Raw genomic sequence first — 20,025 nt, forward strand, 5'->3', positions numbered from 1 at the left:
AAATAAATATAAAAGTAATTTTTTTCAATTATATATGGACTGCAGTGTTGAACTGATTCTAATCCTTGAGCTGATTGGAATCCTTGAATATTTTTTAAGGCCAAAGTTCCTTGCAGGCCACAGTTTCGCCTCTTGGCTATAGGTGACATGATACAAAATGTTTCAAATAATCACCTCCCTCAACTTATATGAGATGAACAGCTGTGTTTGGGAAGTTGAGAAGTCTCAAACTATTTTACTACTATTCATGAACAGTTCACTATCATTCACAAACTATTTATTACTTTTTTACTACTATTCACAGAGTATCTTAGATCACCTCAGCAAAAGACAAATTTTGGTACCATTTCCCCCAAATTGTTTGACCTCTTTATGCTGGTATTCTTGGGTGATTCTTGAGATCCTCCACTCTTGATGTGCAAGTCTCTTATCCTTCAAGAAAAACAATTAAGTTGTCCATTAAGAAGGATTACAAAAAGATGGTCTTATACCAAACTTTATTATAGTTAATGAAGGACCCGTTCTTAATTCGCTGGTTCACTATAAAATAAGCCGTATCTAAGTTCACTATAAAATAAGCTGTATCTAAGAGAGACTGAGTCAAAAGCATAATCACTAGTAGGAATCTAACCCTCTCCTATAGCAAGTAATTACATCACTATTCCTTATAACCGTCAGATCCCAAAGCCTCTTGGGAAGCACATTATGATTCACATTCATCCTAAGTCTCAGACTCAACTTTCATTCGGGCGGAACATGCTACAACCAAATAATTCACAATGGCCAATGGATACATAAGTTCCCCCACCCCACCCACCATCAATGGTCGCTGATGCTGGAATAGTAAGAATGTCCCACTGAAGACTGGCCACAGAAGCATGAAGAATGCCAAGGAAGAAAGGGTCCTCCCTCATCCATTTAACGAAAAAATTCGGGGAAAGACCACATTATGAACCTTGCAAAAAAGTCGGACTCCAAAAACTCGATATGAGCGGCTCGTCCGATGAAGGTGTTCAAGTTCTTGCCGTAGGAGGATGTATCAAAGTTGACATCACAGCGCATGAACACACGATACTCAGAAGAAGGAGCTCGTACTTGGTCCAAGCAATTATTTAGCATGTCGAGAAATGCTTTAGATTTTTTTGAGGAGTCCAAGGAAGCTGCTTGGCATGACTCAATTCTGGCTGAATGATATGGAACATAACCATCCTGAGAGGCATAATGAATTATTAGCATCATGGTCAGGGGGAAAAACATAACACTTGGGCAACCAGAAAATGAACAAGTATCTAGGTCTCTCCCATTTACTAAATCAACTAAAACAAAGGCAGATTTAATGAAATTTGGCACATCATCAAGAAACATCCGGTTTTTTTTTTTGAGCCAATGTCAAAATGAATGTTAATACTTTCTTTCCTCATTGATACTTCTTTCTTTGGACAGCCACTACGTATGTTAATACTGAGTTTTCATGAATTCTTTGTATCTTTCTACTTATAATAGGTGTTCCTCTTGTATTCGTCTTGTGTTCTTGGACTATGTTTTTTACATTTATAAAATAAAATCTTCAATTACTAGTAAAAGAAAGTAAAAAATAGCCTGCCAATCATTAAATACAAAGCACCATAATCATACCTGGGGCGAAGATAACAGGATTACATGCTTAAATCTCTCCAGTGTTTTCTCCTGAAATAACATAAAACTACTGTTTTAGTCTTCAGTCAAACAGTAGATTGTAAGAAAAGAGCATATCCCTCTCTCTCGTGTGTTTGAAAGAGTACAAGACACCTAAATTTGATTAAGAAACAAAGGAATTTTCCATTACCTTACACAGTTTATACAAGAATGTATTTTGGAGATCTGGATCATCTGTGAAAGTTAGCTGATGAATGCACTGTGTACCCTTGAGCTTCTTCAAAAGCCATAACCCAGAGTTAAATAAAGAGTTTGAACTATAAAGATAACCCAGGTGTGGACCAGATATTGAAACATAAGTATATAGGTATCTTAGGAATGGCTCCATAATGTTCTCTGCAAAAACAAAAGCCAAGATTTAGTACCAGTCTAGAAACTGAGAGAAAAACATGGCATCCAAGGCTAGGATTCTACCTGCTAATGCTGTTCTGATAATGATGTTTCCAATAGAATGTCCCACAAAACTAAGTCTGATATCTCCTAGGGCTCCAGATCGTGAAACTTTATCCATTTTCTTTTTAACGAAAGAAACCACTTCCTGAGCCAGCCTTAGTCCCATTTCTCTGAAATCATCAGATGTTTTGTCCTCATTTGCCTCTGACATAAGAAAATGTGTCTTCGGATCTAACAGAAGCCATTGATTCCGAACAAGCCGTAAATCCAGGTGATGCCCCTATAATGTTGAGTTATACCAAATAATATTATTATTCTGGCTTATGCTTTATCTACAATAGAGTACAAAACATGAACAAAAAAGGCTTCAAAGATAATGGTCCGATAACCAAACTGAGTCTTTTTTTAAATCATAGTAATTACTGATATCAAACTCCCACTAGCAAGCACAGTATACCTGGGTAACAGGACCAAACATATCTATAAAGCCCCACATTAAATAATTGTAAAATATTCTGCATGCAACCGATTCAAAGAAGGTAACTCAGGCTCACAAGCCCAAATGGTCATTGCCCAGCATTGGTCCGGCCAAAGCAGAACCTGGGACGTCGATCTGAATGCGGTGCCAATCTTAAGCAGTTTTACAAGAAGTATCCCAATCCCAAGAACCAAGATGTAAACTCCTCAGTTTATATCTATTTTTAAAATCCATCTGAAATCTCCAAGGTATTCTTCAAAGAAGGGGTGTATCAAAATGTTACAAAATAACAAGATTGCACCAAAACTTGAAATATGAAACCATGTTGATGGAAAATATTTAAAAAAAAAAAAAACAAATCTAGTTTTAGCTAAATATTCACTATATTACACAGGAAATAACTTTCTTTTTCCTGCAAATCATGAAGCAGCTCATTGGCTCTTTTGAAGAATCTATGTAATTTTAATGTAGTTCTTTCTCTAAATTAGCTGGAAATGAAATATACCAAGATCATGTTAATTAGTTTAATGAAACCTTCTACCCAGCAACATGGATCTATATAAAATGTCCTTGACGAGAAGGCCTACACAAAGTGCTACAGAACCCAACAAGGTCATAACAAATGAATTTATTCCAACTACATAACATTTAAAACCATGACAAATATATGCAGTTACGAAAAATATTACCCTGCGATAATATGTATCTGCACCTCTCACAAGCAAAATCTTCATTGTGGCAATGAAACTTCACACATGAGGATGATAACCACATGGCATGTATATATTTTAGAGAAGCTCTAAGAGAACAAAACTTGCCTGAAACCCATGCACAAAGACAACAATCTTCAAAGCACGGGCATTTTGGTGTAAGCTAAAGTCAGATTGCTTGATGACAGATGCAGAACTTGGTCCAATGAGCAATCCCTGTGAGTCTATCACATCCTGATGTCTCAGGTATGAATTTGCACTAGTAGTACGGCGTGGAGCATTCGTCACACGTTCTATAATTACAATAGGAATCTGTGAAGGATTCCCAAATAGGTGCATGTCTTGAATTGACCTATTGTTGATCTGCATGAAAAAATCACCTGTTTTTAGTTTGACTAAAAACAAGCAAAATAAAACAGTCCATGAGAGAACAATTGCTCACATTCATCTGTAAAATACTTCGCCTATGAAGCTCAGCACGCATGGCTGCAGCCTGGGCAGGCTGTACAGATAAAAGAAAATTCTCAAGTCAGACTCTACAATAGAGAATCCATTTGTCTACATCTTAAGGCTAAACCAAGATTAACATTCTGTACAAAGTGAATACAAAAATGTAGGACAAATATGAGCACTTACATCATCAGTTAACTTCCACATACTTGAAACTCTTTTATGTACACCATGGTGAGAAGACTCATCAAGTCCACTATTTATATAATGATGAGGCATTTCAACCTTAGAGTATACCATCCATATGGACCATTCAGCTCTCCGATCCTTAGCCCATATATCACGCAAGAATTCCAAAATCTTCCTTTCATTACCCCTAGATCGAACTATAGATCAGCACATAAAGAAGAAAAAAAGAAAAAGAAAAGGCAAAGCAACAACTGCGTAACAGGGTTGAACTCTCTTTTCATTAACTTGTGGGTAAGGATAGGCATATTCCACCTAGAAAGAGGTCCTAAGCTGGTTGTTTGATGTTTTAGAAGAAACTCAGGCTGCTCTTCACAACATATCAAGCAACCCAGAAACCACTTAGTATCTTGGTAAAGAAACCCCTTTCTTATAAGACTATTTAACCACTCATTAGCCATCTCAATCTGCATGAATTTGATCCATAAACGTATTATCATGGATGCACCACCAATAACTACAGTACTTATCAGATTTAAATAACTAGAGTCAAGAGAAATGTTCTCCAAGCAAATCGTGCCACAGAGTCTATTAAGAGATGCAAGTATTTGTGTGCAGATACATATGTGTATGCAGGTAATCGATGCACATATGTAGGTATCAACATTATGTATAAAACCCTATGGACATTCGTGTAAGAGACTTCTCCGACAACTTCAAAGGGAAAAAAGTCAGATTTAGACAGCAATTTCTAAAACAAAAATTATTTCTCAAATTCAAGCCGTTTAAGCTGTTTCGTCTCTTTTTTCTTTTTGGTGAGTTTAAGTTTTCATGGGTCCAGATCATGTCAATAACCATCCCTGTTTAACCCCCTAGAGGTTGGCTCAAGTGGCAAGGGCCTTGGTCTTGATGGTATGCTCCCTCCAAGTCTAAGACTCAAACCCTGGATGCAAACAATTTCTATAGGCCATTGGACTAGGGGAATTTACCCTTGAATTACCCGAGGTGCACTTGCAGGAAACTCCTTGCCAAGGGCCTGTGCACCTTGGGGATTAGTCGGGACTTTGTTTCCAGACACCCAGTGCCAAACAAAAATAATGATGATAACTATCCGTCTGTATAGAATATATACACATGAAGTATATAGAAGAATCCCCTAAAGAGCTATAATCGACTATAGTGGAGTACCCTAAAGAACTACAATCAAGTAGATAACTTTAGTAGATAACTCATTGTCAAACATATTAGTCCACGCATAAAAAGTTCATAGAAATGAGAAGTTGAGCTCAATATTGAAAAAAAAAAAAGGTTGTGCTCGATGGTAAATAACTCAATGTCGGCAAGATGAGGTTATTCCTCCCTCTCAAACCATCCACACAGGGTAGAGGGCCGCATTCCAGATCAAACTGTTCCTATATGATCCAATCAGTCTTTTCCAACAAAGTCACACATCTATTGTAGTAGAAGCCATCACCCCTTCAACCCCAGCCATCACCCATTCAACAAAAGTGTTTAACAGCCGTACAATGAGTTAGCTAGTGATCAATAGATTCACCACTACATTTATAGGTTACTAAATAATAAAAATTCTTGCTAAATAGGTTACTAAAGAATAAAATACTATAGGCAAGTTCGATGTTATTATAAGAGCACTGAGGCATGCTTTTAAGTCCAAAATGTGGGGAAGTGCACATGAAGTTGTTCAAGTGTTCCAAGCCAAGCACCTTCAATCAGGCCCAGGTTAAGAGCAAAAGCCAAATATTTTTTGCTTATTCCCAACCACTAAAAAAGAATACGAGGTCATGGTATAATAACATATTTGTACACTTCCTGTGTACCCAGATTCATTCAATAAAATTGCATTACTTATAAAAAAAATGTATAGCAATGCATTTTACCAGTCAATTTTTTTTATAACCATATTGGCCAGTCCTTTATACCGATAATGAGGTTTACACGAGCTTTGCTGTGGTTTTGCTTTTAGATGGTAAATGTGAGAGGGCATAATTCTAAAATAGATATTTAGTAATTGTTACCAGTCTTAACTTGCTGGTGTTAGATTCTTCAACTTTTTTATGACGAGGAACTCCGGCGACCATGCAAATGCAACATATCTTTTACCGAGTTAAACCCTAAACCCATGTAATGCGCTCCATTACATGGATCAGGTAATCATCAGTTTTCATCGAAGGGGTGTGGCCCTAGAAATTTTTATTCCCAAGGATTCAAACCTTAAACCTAGGGGAAGCATACTCCCAAGACCAAAGCCCTCACCACTTGAACCAACCCTTAGGGGTTCAGTATTAGATTCCTCAACTTATTAAGTGCAATTGGCTACTGAATATAAGCATACATGACAATAACCTGGTCTTGACAGAAGAAATTGATTGATGCAGTGGAATCAATATCAACTGTATAAAATGTATTCGAATTTGTTGCTTCCATCATCATGCATTGCACCATTGCAATACCATTTGCATTCTGTGCAATTTCATTTACTTTGTATCTCCAAAACATTCACTTTACGCCACTCAGGCTTTTGCCTTTTATGCACTTTTGCAGCTTAAAGCACCTCGAGCCTTCAATGACACAGCTGACTGATACAATTTTATTTGGCTCTTGAAAGAAAAAATAACTAAAACCACCCAAAGTCTACACAGTATTTTAATGATATTGGGGTATATCTAACCTGTGAAACTTCAGAAAAGCATTCCATAAATATGACATTTGATCTCCCAACGTGTTAAAAGAGTTCAATAAATCACCCTGTGATAAGCAGCGAAGCAATTCCTCACTCCGAAGATCTAGAGTACCATTTGATTTCTGTCAAGAACAGAAGAGAATATTAAGTAAACAGCAAAAACTTAAAACCTGAGAAAATTGCAAAAATGAATCAAGAAGATTCTGCTGCATGAAATTAAGTAAGGACCTCAAGACCATTTCGTGGCTTGCCTTGTCCTGAAACTTGACCATCAGAAGCACCAAGATTTGCTCGCAGGACAGGATCAAACAACTTCATATCATCCATTTTGGATATAAAATCAGTCAAATCAACAGCTTTGTCAATTTCTCGGCTAAGTTTTTGTAGCTCCTCAAGCAAAATGTCACGAGAAGTTAATAATGCTTTAATAAGCATGATCTCTTTCAAATGTACAGAAGCCACCTGACCACCCAACGCCTAGCCAATCACAAAATTCATGGGTCAATATGTGAAAGAGCAGTGTTCAAAGAAACGATAGTCACTATAATCATGAGTGATGGAAGCACCTCGAAAGTAAATTCATTAAAGCACATTTCTACAAAATGTTTACCATTCAGATTTCATTTTACAGAGGTTCCTACTCCTTTGCATCAGGCACAAATCCATTACCAGTATGGCATTTTTCTACCTTATCAAAGCTCTTATATCATACAATAAAAAATCTGGGGAGTTCTGAATGATATGATGGAATCATGTGAAGCTCTTATATAGTGTGAATGCACAGACAAAAATACATATACATATATTTATTATTAAAATAAAGGGAGAAAACATGAGGTGAGGTGCAGAACATCCCTCCCCCTCCCTTCCCCATACGGAGAGAGGAGTTCCCCTCCCTTTCTCCTTCAAGTCTCCCTCCCCTTCCCCATTCCTCCTCCATTCAACCCACAAGAAAATTCTCCCTCACCATCTTTGTACACTGTTGAGAGAGAGAGAGAGAGAGAGAGAGAGAGAGAGAGAGAGAGAAGAGAGAAGGAAACCTTGAAGAGAAAAGAGTAAGAAAGTACGGGTAGTTTGATTATTCTGTCGTTAGATTATGAATTTGTTTTTTATGGAGCTTTGATTTTTAAGTGGAATTTTCTTTTTGGGATAAGTTTTTTTATATTGGCAACGATGTGTGACACCCAGACAATTTTTTTTTTTTCTGTAAGAATGATTTTTGTGTGGAAAGGTAAATGAAGAAAGGTTTGTAGAGCGTTTGATTAGAGAGAGAGAGAGGTAGAGTAAGGTAGAGTAAGGTCCTGCTATTTCGCACAGACCACTTGCAGTGGTAGCAAGCCATCCATGGCGATTGTGATGGGCGGACTGGGAGAGAGAAAGCAAAAGGGAAAGAGTTGAGTGAAGGGTGGGGGTGCGGCGGGGGGGAGGGGAGAGAGAGAGAGAGAGAGAGAGAGGGGGGGGGGGGGGAGGGGTCACTGGCTAACCAGATAGCATGCTACCCAGGGCAACAGAGAGACAAAAGAGCAAGAGAGAAGCATTCAGGGAGAGAGAATCAGGAGGAGGAAGAAAAAGAAGAGGGGAAAAAGGGAGAATGTCAACAAAAGAAGGGGAGAGTTTAAATTATAAGAGGGATAGATGGAGCTCTAGCATTTGATTGGCTTAGCTGCAATTAATTCGATTTTTTTATTTTTTTATTGAGGGACTAGATTTGGAAATTTAAAGTTTTGAATTTAAAAAAAATACTGAATAACAAAGAAAAGAAAATATTACAGGCAACACTAGGGATATTATGAAAGAGGGATACTGGGTAATCAATGAACAAGGTAAGTAAATACACTCCGAAAGGGGATTCAAATTAATTTCCACAACATTTTGAGCCAATAGTCTTCTTAGTGTATATATATATAATGAGTAATGCTAGAAACAAGCCTTGGGTATGCAAGCTTCAAGCAGACCCTTTGTAAATAAAGTGGTCCTACTAGAAAAAAGTGATTTTTTTATACTTTTTTATGGTAGGGTCCACTTTGTTACAAAGAGCTTGCGCAGGGCTTGTACAATCATTTACTCATATCTAATATAGTAATTACATTGATATAACAATACAAAATAAATTTCAATGGCAAAGTTGGATCCAAAATTATCCTACTGCTTACGCAGCTATTAATATCACGCCAAGAAACCCAAAAGCTAGACCTATACAATTACAATTGACATTAACAAGCACATCCATCAACATGCACAGGTATGCTATGCACACATCCCAATCAAAACACATAAATGCAGTATTGGTGGCAAACACATTGTCATGATGGGATAGCTGCACCAAGCAAAGAACTCAGACAACATATAAACTAGTACTCATGAGCAAAGATAGATAGGTCCATGTTGCCAAGAACTAGGCAAAGGATTCAAACAGATAAATACAATGTGTGAGAAGAACATACTAGATTCGAGCCAAAAAAACTGTCACCAGCATCATCTTCGGTAGTGCAGAAATCACTGAAATAATTCAACTGATCAAGTTACTTCAACAAATAAATAAGAACTAGTTCAGAACCAAAACCTATAACAATTAACTATCCAAAAGAATTACGTAATTGAATGTGACAATGACCAGGTTATCTATTTTAGAAACTAGAATATGTGACAAACCTGGGTACCTTCATTGGGGACACGGAAGAACCAGCCTTCAGCAGACTTGTGTGTATGCTTACATCAACAAGCACAGCATGGAAAGCATCAAAATGAACAGGACAATAAGAATGCAACCCTAGAAGAGCTTTAGGAGGAATTCGAAATTCATGCACTGCAGCAGGGGAAGCATCAAGAGAAGCGAGTACCTTAGACCTACACAAAAGAATTAAAATCACCATTAACATGAAAGAAGAGTGGTTGTGCTTCACTAGACAAGTAAATGCACCTACAGCATTCAATCCTTCCAGGTCAAGACCGTCACTTTACTCTCCCCTATGAACCAACCCTTGGAAGAACTAAAAAGAAAGAAAGAACTCACTATAAAGCAAGTTACCTCCATCTTGCTGCTTTGCATATTGCTTTGCAGTCAAGTCGATTCAGAGTTCGGGGGAATGTGCCCCCTTCACTGAATTTTCCTTCCCTCTTTAAAGATAAAGTTGTTATCTTTGAGTGAGTGAGTATCCCGAGATATGGAAGTAAAGTTGTTATCTTCCTATGAAATATCTTGGCTTACCTTTGGGTACCTCCTTTAAATCTGAAAGGATATGGAATGATGTGGTCGAAAGGGTGGAGCACAGATTGGTTGTTTGGAAGATGCTATACTTGGCAAAAGGTGGTAGGTTGACTTTGATTAAAAGCACTCTTTCAAATTTACCCACCTATTTTTTGTCATTATTCCTGCTTCCCACAAAGGTGGCTAACCGTATTGAGAAGTTACAAAGGGATTTCTTATGGAGTGGATTGGGGGAAGAGTTCAAATTCCACTTGGTTAATTGGCCAACAGTTTGTACCCCAATTTCTGGGGGTGGTTTGGGGATTTGCCACTTGATGAAATTCAACCAAGCTCTATTGGGTAAGTGGTTGTGGAGGTACCAAAACGAAAGGGAGGCCTTATGGAAGTCTGTTATCGATTCACAGTTTAGGAAAACTTGGGGAGGATGGTGCTCGAATGAGGTACAAGGCACTCATGGAGTGGGGTTGTGGAAAAACATTAGGAGCCTTTGGGGGACCTTCCGAGGACATGTACATTTTGTTGTGGGCGATGGTTTGCGTGTCCCTTTTTAGTTTGATAAATGGTGTGGTAACCATTGTCTACGAGATACCTTCCCTGCTATCTTTGCGCTTGCTAGAGAAAAGGAGGCATCGATCGCCAACCTTCTGGTCTTTTCAAATGGCACCCTTAAATGGAATATTGACTTCATTAGGGCAGCCCATGATTGGGAGTTAAGAGTCTATTACGGAGTTCTTTGCGACATTATATTCCGCAAGTATTTCAGGGGGCACCAGAGACAAGATGCATTAGAATCATTCTAAGAAATGTATTTTCTCTGTCAGTTCTTTTTATCAAAAGCTTACGAACTCTGGAATGTCTACGTTCCCATGGAAGAGCATATGGCAGACAAAAGCTCCTTCAAAAGCAGCTTTTTTTGTTTGGACAGCATCTTTGGACAAAATCCTCACTACAGATAATTTGAGGAAACAACGGATTATTATCCTAGATTTGTATTGTATGTGTCCGAAGCATGAGAAGTCAGTTGATCATCTGCTACTACACTGTGAGGTGGCCAAGGTTATGTGGGATAATTTTTTCTCAAGGGTTGGATTGTCTTGGGTTATGTCTTGTAGATTGGTGGATTTCCTCGCAAGCTGGAGAGGACTACATGGCGATTCTCAAGTAGCGGCAATTTGGAGATTGGTACCAATATGCATGTGTTGGTGTATTTGGAGGGAGAGAAATGCTAGAAGTTTCGAAGATCAAGAGAGAACAATGGATGAGCTAAAACTTTTCTTTTTCAAGTCATTGTTCTTATGGGCGGGGGGGCCTTAGTTTGTAACGGACTTAATGTCCATGATCTTCTTCTTTTTATTGTAACCTCTAGTTAGGCGTTCTTCATGTATACTTCATGTGTACCTAGGCTTTGCCTATTTCTATGAATATAATATCTTTGATTACCTATAAGAAAAAAAAGAGTATCTTGAGATACGCACAAATGATTGAGATAGCCTCACATCTCTAGAGCTGCTGAGTATGAGGCCCCCCATCGTTATTAGCCCAGTCATGAACCACCCTGGTTGGAGCCATGGTCTACCCAGCGGTGCTTCATATCCTCCTTGCTCTTTGTCTAAGATTGGACTAAAGTTACAAAACCAGACATCCCTTTTAGTTGTTTTTATTTTGGCTATGCAGACCGTAGGTTGTACGCCAGTAATACATAGCTTGTCCTACTTCAGACTAGATCCTAGGATAGCTGCCTAATAAAAGATAGGATATGGCCACATCCAGCTAACAGAGAGGGCAGCCCTTAGCCTAGTATGGAGGTAAGGGAAAGAAACCTACATAGGGAGTCGCGTTCCAAGGGACTGCAAATCACCACTGCTATTGTCAAGCTTGGACATACTTAACACTGACCCAATTGAGACCGTGGCCACACCTTGAGAAAACAGTGATGATGTGGTCAACCCTGGATACGTGGCTCTTTGATGGGGGAAGGACCACACTAGTCATTTGAGTGTGTAGTTTGTAGTGGGTGCGTCTTAGTGTCTTCTTACTCATAAAAGTAAATGAGAAACGAAGTCACTATGAAAGGGTTTGTCAATAGCATAGCTCCTTTCCTGGGTCTCCTTTCGAAGGAAAGGCCTTCGCATTCCCATCATCCTAGATACCATGGGTACTCCTTCCTCACTTCCTAAGCCTTTTCATTTTGAAGCATTCTGGACTCATTAATTTCTAATTGAATTTCGAGCATAAAATATTAAAAAACAAAAGCATAATATTAGAAAACTTTCAACTCACCCTTTTTCTATTACTGGAGCATACATAAGCTCAAACTTCAATATAACTGCAGATGTGGGTGGACCCTGCAAAATAGCCAAGACATTATATGGACAGCATTAGATACTAAAAACAGAAAAAGCCACAACTAGCCAGATGGAACAATCAAACACTTTTGCTTTTGCTTTTTTGTTTTAATCTCTCAAAGAGTGTAGCCCAAGAGTTTTCAGAGCTGGGATCCATATATCCTGAAACACTCAGATGTCCAATGATTCATAACATTGATATCCAAAGACATTCTAATTCCATCAAGTGAGCTAGCAAAGGTTTTGGCTGGGTAAATGTTAAGACTGCTGCATACAAACTAGGACTGCTTCTTGCTGGATAGAGATTAGCTGACTCAAGATGCCAACCTTGAAATCAATGGAGATCATCTATTTGCTATCTCAAATTCTATCTTATACTTGGAGATAATCACTTACTCCACTAAGAAAATTTTATCACACACACGCAGGCAACATGCGCACACATATACACATCAAATAGTAAATGTTATTGAGTGAACATGATCCTGCACCAAACACTATTTTTTTTATCAACATGCAAACACACACACATATATATATAGAGAGAGAGAGGGCACTACCTCATATCTACCAAGAGGTAGATTGAATGAAATCATGATAGATAAAAGAACATCCTGCCTCGCATACTTGACCCGGAAAGGCTGTGTTGAGAAGCTGTTGTCTGTGTCATCAATCCTCCATACTCCATATACATCATCAGAACCGAGGTCAGGGGCTACAGCTCAAAAGAAACTTTCCACCTCAGTCCTTAGCTCATCTTTGAAAAAAGAATATCAAAGATGCCATGCTAGCAGATACTTTCACTTAAGTGAAGGGGAAAAATATTCAAGTGTGAACAATGACACAGTATTTAACAGAATAAAGATACTTGGAAATCATTTAATTTTACTGAGCAACCCCATGTAAAAATTTCTGAAGCAGTCATGCAATTCATCATTAGCACAAGGAACTGAACTGGTCTATCTCAGTATACATCATAAAAAACATATTTTGACCACCTGATCACACTCTCAGTAAAAATGGAGGCTTAAAACAAAATATCTGAACAAGGGTAGCTCTTATTCAAGTTAAATCTCCACTGGTGAAGCTAGATATTGAAATCAGAATATACTTCCTCAATGATATTAAACACCATAATTTCAAAGTTTTAGTAGAAGTCATAGTGCAGGTTAATCAATAAGTAAATAGATTGAACCATATCAACAAAGATATTGGCCAATTGTATAATCTGCAACGTTCATGTTTTAGTTTAAAAAGAGTTTATTCATACCATGTACTTATAGAGGTATCCTTCCAATTCACAGGTGCATATATAGTGTGTATTAACTACGTGTGTTGGTGTGTGGATGTTTGTGTGTAACTTGATAAGCACTTTTTTTTTTTTTTATTAGTAATTTGATAAGCACTTCGAATCTTCATGAACCAATAGATGAAACTTTCATGATTTCAAGTATCATATTTCGAAAAAAGAAAAAACAAAAAAGAAATGGATGATCAAAACCAGATACGTGATAATAAAAGAAGAGAACAGCTACTAAAAACTCCAATATAGTACCTTCATATTGAACAACCCTTGCTGGAGTTCCCAAAGAAGTGTACTCACCGTCTTCCCATCTGATGGTAATCTTAATTTGATACCACCTGAAAAAACAAAAACTCACTGAGGTTAAGAGTAATTCATCTCATAGATCTATTTAAGGAAACATATACATAGAGAAAACAAGTTCACAAGAAGTGATGAATCAATAAGCACATACCCTTGCTGAAACAGGTCAAGATTGTGAAACCTATGAATGTAAATGGCAATTTCCTGCACAGTGTCCAACATGGCCACCGGCTTAACCCTAGCCGGGCGGGGTTTTGCATCAGGCAACCTCTTTGTCGACCAACTCGTATAATTCAGACCAATGAACCACCCCAAACGCCGAAACATATGTAACCCACTTCTAATAAAACTTGCATCCCTTATTTAATCAATACAAGTTACAACTATTATTTCCCTCCATATCTCCCCATTTCATTTCTGGATCCCATAATTCTCAAACAAATCAAATGAAAAGTTTTTTTATAGGTATAATTCTCAACAAATCAAATGAACGGTTTCAAGCCTCTCACTTCACCGAGATGCAAGAATTTCACAGCAGACTACAAAAGTATTCAGTCTCACACTCTTTGCTCTATGAATCTCCTTTTGCAAGTTCTCAATCTTCAAGATCACAAGAAACTTCCAGAGCTGCGAAAAAAAGCTTGCAACATAATCAGCTGCAATGGGGAAAACTAAGGTACTTCTGAGATTCATGAAAAGTTCAAAAGCTACGGATTCATTATTTATGGAAAGCATGATTTTTATTTACTCCCTAGATTATATATCAAATGCTTATCATTATAAATTTATACAGAAATGAGAGTTAAAAGATGTGCATAACAATTGCAGATGGACACAATCGAAATCCTGCAAACAGGCGCCCTTATACGCACCTCAAGAAACACATAACGCTTCTTCAGAATATGCAATTCACCGTGCACAAACTCATGGTGGGCAGGGTTTCTTAAATATGTGTGCAAATTGAGTTTTTGTTGAAAAATTAAAAAAAAAAAATAGAAATGTAGAGGAGCAATAAAATATCCATAGTGGGTGTCCTAGCGAAATCCGTGAAATTACAGCGTTGAAACAGTCTGGGGGGCAGTAGAAGCTGCTTTATCATTTTAATTACAGGCTGGAGTCGGATAGTTTGTACATTAATTAGAGATGCTTTTAAATACGAAGATTTTTCTAACATTAATAACAGTATCAATTCAAACTGGAAATCTGCCCCCACAGAGAATACACCTCGACCATCAGCAACAAATCTCAACCCAATTACACATTCCCATTTTTTCCTCATTTTGACAGCATTTCGTTTCGCCAGAAAAGCATATAATAAAAAAAGATATCCTCGTAAACTACAGCGAAAGCAGACTAACAAAGAAACAAGAGAATCAAAAGAAAGAGCAAACAGCATCGACCGTACAATAAAAGCCATTAACAGGAAAATTGAAAACAGAATAAAGGGAGCATAATACCGCGTGGAGATCTGCAATTTCTGGAGGAGCTAGAAGCCTTTTTGCGCTAGGGTTCGTTCGTAGCTCTGGAAAGGGCTCGGGTTGCAGAGGAAACAAGGAGATCTCGGAGTTGTACGGTATCGATCGTACAAATATACGCCTTCTTTTTTACTTTTTTCCTTTTACCTTTTCATTTTTATTTTCTAATGTTGACTTTTACGATGTTGTCCCTAACGACACGGCCTGTTTCAGCGTCGGTGCGTTTAGGCGCTCAAAATTAACGGTCCGTCAGAGTTTGTCAAAGGGCTTTCAGGCCGGGCTTCAATCAGTTTGTAGGTTTACGACCAAAGCCAGCCCAAACCCACTTGGTTTCAGCCCAATGTGGTTTGATCCAATTATTCTTTTGACTTTTTGTGCATTTTTTTTGAATAATTATGATTTTTTTAAAAATAAATGGCAATTTTTCTGTTCAAAAAACATTTCTGAATTGAAAAGGAGAGGGAAATAAATAACTTCCAATTTTTTTTTTTAGGTTTTTTTTTTCTTGATAAAAGGCAATAATGATATTTTTATTTAATCGAATATATGAAATTAGAATTTTGTTATCGCTGATGTGAAAAGATGATTTTTTTTTAGAGTAATTTTACTCATCATCTCAATTTTCATTATTTTCTCATCATTTCATGATGCGACATTAGATGATTGAAGACTATTTATTATATTTTACTTGTAAACCTATCATCTAATGCCACATCATGAGATGATAAGAGAATAATGAGAAAATTGATGATGAACATATTTTTTCCTTTTTTTTAAGACAATAGTTTCAAGAAATTCCAAACAAGGCAAAAAAAGAAGTTATGAAGTGTTCATGACCATTAAAGCTGTCTTCTCCATACATCCCTTTTTATTCATTTATTCATGCATTAGTGAAATGCAATGAAATCAGGTGCAAAGCAAGGATTCTTATTTAAGTTGGTGTGGATAACATATTTTTCAGGCTATTGACATGTCAAGATTTAAGTTATAAGAAAATTGAATTTTAAATTGCTCTTGCAAATCAAGTTTTGACATGTCAAGGTTATAAAATATGCACTTTACACACCAATTTACGAAATAATGTTGAATTAATGTTAACAATAATTAAATGAAATCATGACTGAAGTATATATGTCATATTGTTTATGCTAAATGCATGCCTGGCCAATATATTCATCAAGTTAGAGTAATGCTAGGTTGCCTTTTATGCATTTTGATTTTTCTTTAATATTAAAAAAAATACGTAGTAACTTTTTTAAACATTTAAAAAAAAAAAAAGTAAAATTGCTCAGATCGAGGATGCTCATGATTAAGGCTGTTCATCCGGGCTGGGTTTTTTCCCAGCCCGGTCCGGAACCCGGATAACCGGGTTTCGGCCCGGATTTAATTTGGCCCGGTACCCGCATAACAATACCCGGATACATCCAGGCCGGATACCGGATTTTAAATCCGAAACCCGGCTTTAAATCTGATACCCGGATTTTTTTTCCTTGTCTTTCAATCCGCAAACAAAAAGCAATTCCAGACCTTCTGCGTTAGTTCAAAATTTCGAACAAACACATAAAATCACGTACATGTTTATGTCTTCCTTCTCTCGACTTAGGTTGTTCGTTTCCTCCATTAAAACGCCAATAAAAGCATTTCGTCTCCCCTCTCATTGGAACCTCAAGTTCATCAACAATGGCAGAGACCAACAGCTCGAATCTCGTGCTTCAGTCTCTCTTCCACGCCCTCGACCCCATATCTCTCATCCGCTCTCAGAGTTCAGACTCCAATCAACCCGTTGAAAGGTTTTTTAATGTGTACGAGTTTTGCAGAGTCAAAAATCTAAGACAGGAAGATGAAGAACTCAGTCTCAGATCACAGCTTCTACATTGACAGCGACAAAGAAGTGGATGCCGGAAAAGAATTTGACAAAGGTGAAAGACAACAACGATGGAAATGCAAACATGAGACAAGTGCTTACGTCTCCCTTTTCAGTGCAGCAGAGAACGTGGCTTTGGCTTATGCAGCAGCAGATGATAGAGATGGCTCAAATGGGGCTTTGTGTGTTTTAATTGTTTTATCCCAACTCCCAAGACTCTACCAAGTTCCCAAGGTTTTAGTTGCTTTATCCCAAGTCCCAAGTCCCAAGACCCTTCCGAGTTCCCAAGGGCCAACCTTACATTTATACACGCTGCTTTGTCTTAGATATAGTAATTATAGTTCGTCTCTTCTTCTCTTTTTTTTTTGCTATTACTTAAAAAAAAAAAAAAATCCAGGTTTAATCCGGAACCCAGAATCCGGGTTTTTAAAAACCTGAATTCATCCGGGTTTCGGCCCTGGTCTAATCCGGGCTAATCCGGTCCGAATTTCGGCTTGGGTTTGAAACCAGGGTTCCGGTTCGGGTATACCCAGGTTCCTGGGTCGGAATCCCGATGAACAGTGCTAGTCATGATCATGTGTTCGATGGATGTCGTACTGGCCTGGAATATTGGGAAATCTAGCGGGCATTGAGAGATAACTTTAGTTGGTTATGTTGCAGCAACAACATCGTTGGTAGTTGTTGAAACTGACCATTACCATCTTTTTTACTCTTTCTTTCCGGGGGCAACCTAGTACTTTTATCTTAATTTACAAGATCGCCTTTAATTTGGAAGATCATGAGTACCCTTTCTTAATTTATAATGAGTAATTTTACATACAATCGTGAAGTATATAAATGTGCGTAATCGTTTTGAAAAATAGTGGAGTCTACTATTAAAAAATTAATTTTTTTCTTGCGAATTTTATATTTTATTTACTTTTTTCAAATCGATTACTCGACGGTTGCACAATTTACGATTGTAAATATCTTTTCTTATTTATAATTTAAGCAAGCTCGATCAGTATGGAATCATATGATGTCTTTTTATCATATCATATATACATTTATATTGAAAATAATATCAAGTCAAGAACTTGATTTGATTTTTATAATTATAATCAAATCACTTTGATATGATATTATCTTGATTTAATTTTCATAATGAGTAAGACATTTTCTTATAAATAAGAATCTATGCCTTGTAAATATCTCATTTCAATATAATTTTTCAAGTGTGATTGAATACAAGGCATAGATCCATATTTATAAGAAAATTACAAATAATTAAGGTAGATATCTTAAAATCAATATGATATCAAATCAAAATTCTGATTTGATAATTGTGAAAATTTGATATTATCTACAACAATTTGTTCTCTTAATCTGATTTTTATACATGATGATGGGCTTATAAGTATCATTTTGGAGTTCCTAGCTAGATAAACGTACTCTATAGTATATAGTATGTCTATATTAGAACACATGGATATGATGTGCGTAATACCTTTGCTAAAAACATTATTGCTGTCCAATCTGATTGGAGGGGTGAGTTCCGTCCCTTTCATGATATCTTGCAAAATCTTGGCATTTCCCATAGAATCACTTATCCTTATTCTCATGCACAAAATAGTAGCGTTGAATGACGTCATCGCCATATTGTGGAAACTGGTCTCTCTCTTTTAGCTCAGTCCTCAGCACCTACCAAATATTGGGCTGACGCTTTCCAAACAGCTGTTTTTCTTATTAATCGAATGTCAACTCCCATTCTTCATCATATTTCTCCATTTCAAGCTCTCTTTAATTCTCCACCTGATTATAATTTTTTACGTGTCTTTGGCTCGGCTTGTTGGCCTAATCTTCGTCCTTTTAATCATCACAAATTAGACATGCAATCTCAACTTTGTCTTTTTAGGATATACTCTTGATCACAAAGGCTATAATTGCTTACATATTCCATCTGGCCGAGTTTATATTTCACGAGATGTGCGTTTCAGCGAAAATCTTTTTCCGTTTGCATCATCCGATTCTCCTCATTCTCAGGATTTCTCTTCAACTCCCACTACATCTCTGCACACACCTTTACCTCTCTCCCTACCTGCTCGGGCCCCTCTCAAAATAATCACAACTTCTTCCAGCCCAGCCCATCTCTCCTCATGGTCCCTTCTCCCAATCTACCCTCCAATAATCCAACCCATGAGCCCATAACATTAAACCCTAATCATACTTCAAATTCATCTTCTTCTCCCGAAAACACTTCAGCGCCGTCTCCTGCAATTCATCTTGCTATTTCCTCGTCCTCCATCCCGTCTTCCACAAATCTTCATTCAATGACTACTTGATCCAAAGCCCTCATCACCCATCCTCTTCAACGCCAAGATGGCACCATCCCATGGCCTCCTCCTAAACACAGTGCCTCGCTTATCACCCATTCATCCATTCCCGACGAGCCCACCTCCTACACGGAGGCTTTTAAATTTTCTGTTTGGCGTACTGCCATGGCTAGTGAATTTGAAGCACTTCTCCGAAATGATACTTGGACTCTCGTTCCTCCCCATCCCAGTCAAAACCTTCTTGGTTCAAAATGGGTCCTTAAGACCAAACGTCTTACTGATGGGACCATTGAGCGGCGCAAGGCTCCTCTTGTCGCCAAAGGGTTTCATCAACAAGTCAGACTAGACTACTCAGAGACCTTCAGTCCTGTAGTTAAGCCAGTTACCATTCGGCTTTTGATCTCTATTGCAGTGTCTCGAAAATGACCTCTTCATCAATTGGATATATAGAACGCATTCTTACACGGGGACTTGGAGGAAGATGTCTTCATGCAGCAACCAACTGGGTTTGTTCATTCTGATCTCCCTCATTTTGTCTGTAAATTAAAAAAATCAATCTATGGCTTGAAACAAGCCCCTAGGGCTTGGTTTGCCAAACTTAG

At 37.7% G+C, this 20,025-nt stretch overlaps 1 protein-coding gene and 1 long non-coding RNA gene across 3 annotated transcripts; one reads left to right on the forward strand and one right to left on the reverse strand.

Annotated features, from left to right (window-relative positions):
* Nucleotides 1-616: 616 nt before the first annotated feature.
* LOC121242532 (protein FAM135B-like) lies at nucleotides 617-15,387 on the reverse strand. 2 transcript variants are annotated; one of them, XM_041140396.1, is made up of 16 exons: nucleotides 15,230-15,387; nucleotides 13,924-14,399; nucleotides 13,722-13,807; nucleotides 12,727-12,881; nucleotides 12,102-12,166; nucleotides 9,266-9,460; nucleotides 9,058-9,112; nucleotides 6,842-7,090; nucleotides 6,602-6,735; nucleotides 3,913-4,102; nucleotides 3,719-3,778; nucleotides 3,385-3,639; nucleotides 2,110-2,368; nucleotides 1,826-2,031; nucleotides 1,636-1,686; nucleotides 617-1,209 (listed from the first exon to the last, which is right to left on the reverse strand). In XM_041140396.1, exons 2-16 carry the CDS (start codon nucleotides 14,097-14,099, stop codon nucleotides 919-921), a joined length of 2,427 nt encoding a protein of 808 aa, XP_040996330.1. In that variant the 5' UTR covers nucleotides 14,100-14,399; nucleotides 15,230-15,387; the 3' UTR covers nucleotides 617-918. The 2 variants fall into 2 exon arrangements, with proteins under 2 accessions (XP_040996330.1, XP_040996331.1); XM_041140397.1 differs by having other exon boundaries at nucleotides 13,924-14,428; nucleotides 15,230-15,385.
* Nucleotides 7,859-8,174, forward strand: LOC121242535. Its single transcript, XR_005935918.1, has 2 exons — nucleotides 7,859-8,006; nucleotides 8,041-8,174. It is a non-coding gene; the product is annotated as an uncharacterized LOC121242535 (long non-coding RNA).
* Nucleotides 15,388-20,025: the final 4,638 nt, after the last annotated feature.

This window comes from Juglans microcarpa x Juglans regia, chromosome 8D (assembly GCF_004785595.1).
Source record: "Juglans microcarpa x Juglans regia isolate MS1-56 chromosome 8D, Jm3101_v1.0, whole genome shotgun sequence".
In the NCBI taxonomy this organism is placed as follows: Eukaryota; Viridiplantae; Streptophyta; class Magnoliopsida; order Fagales; family Juglandaceae; genus Juglans; species Juglans microcarpa x Juglans regia.

Excerpts from the sequence above, each read along its gene's own strand:
- LOC121242532 (XM_041140396.1), bottom strand. The coding sequence starts at position 14,099 with ATGTTTCGGCGTTTGGGGTGGTTCATTGGTCTGAATTATACGAGTTGG. Across the intron at positions 2,369-3,384 it reads TCTTTGTGCATGGGTTTCAG|GGGCATCACCTGGATTTACG; the intron begins GCAAGTTTTGTT and ends TCAACATTATAG. Across the intron at positions 1,210-1,635 it reads TCCTGTTATCTTCGCCCCAG|GATGGTTATGTTCCATATCA; the intron begins GTATGATTATGG and ends TATGCCTCTCAG.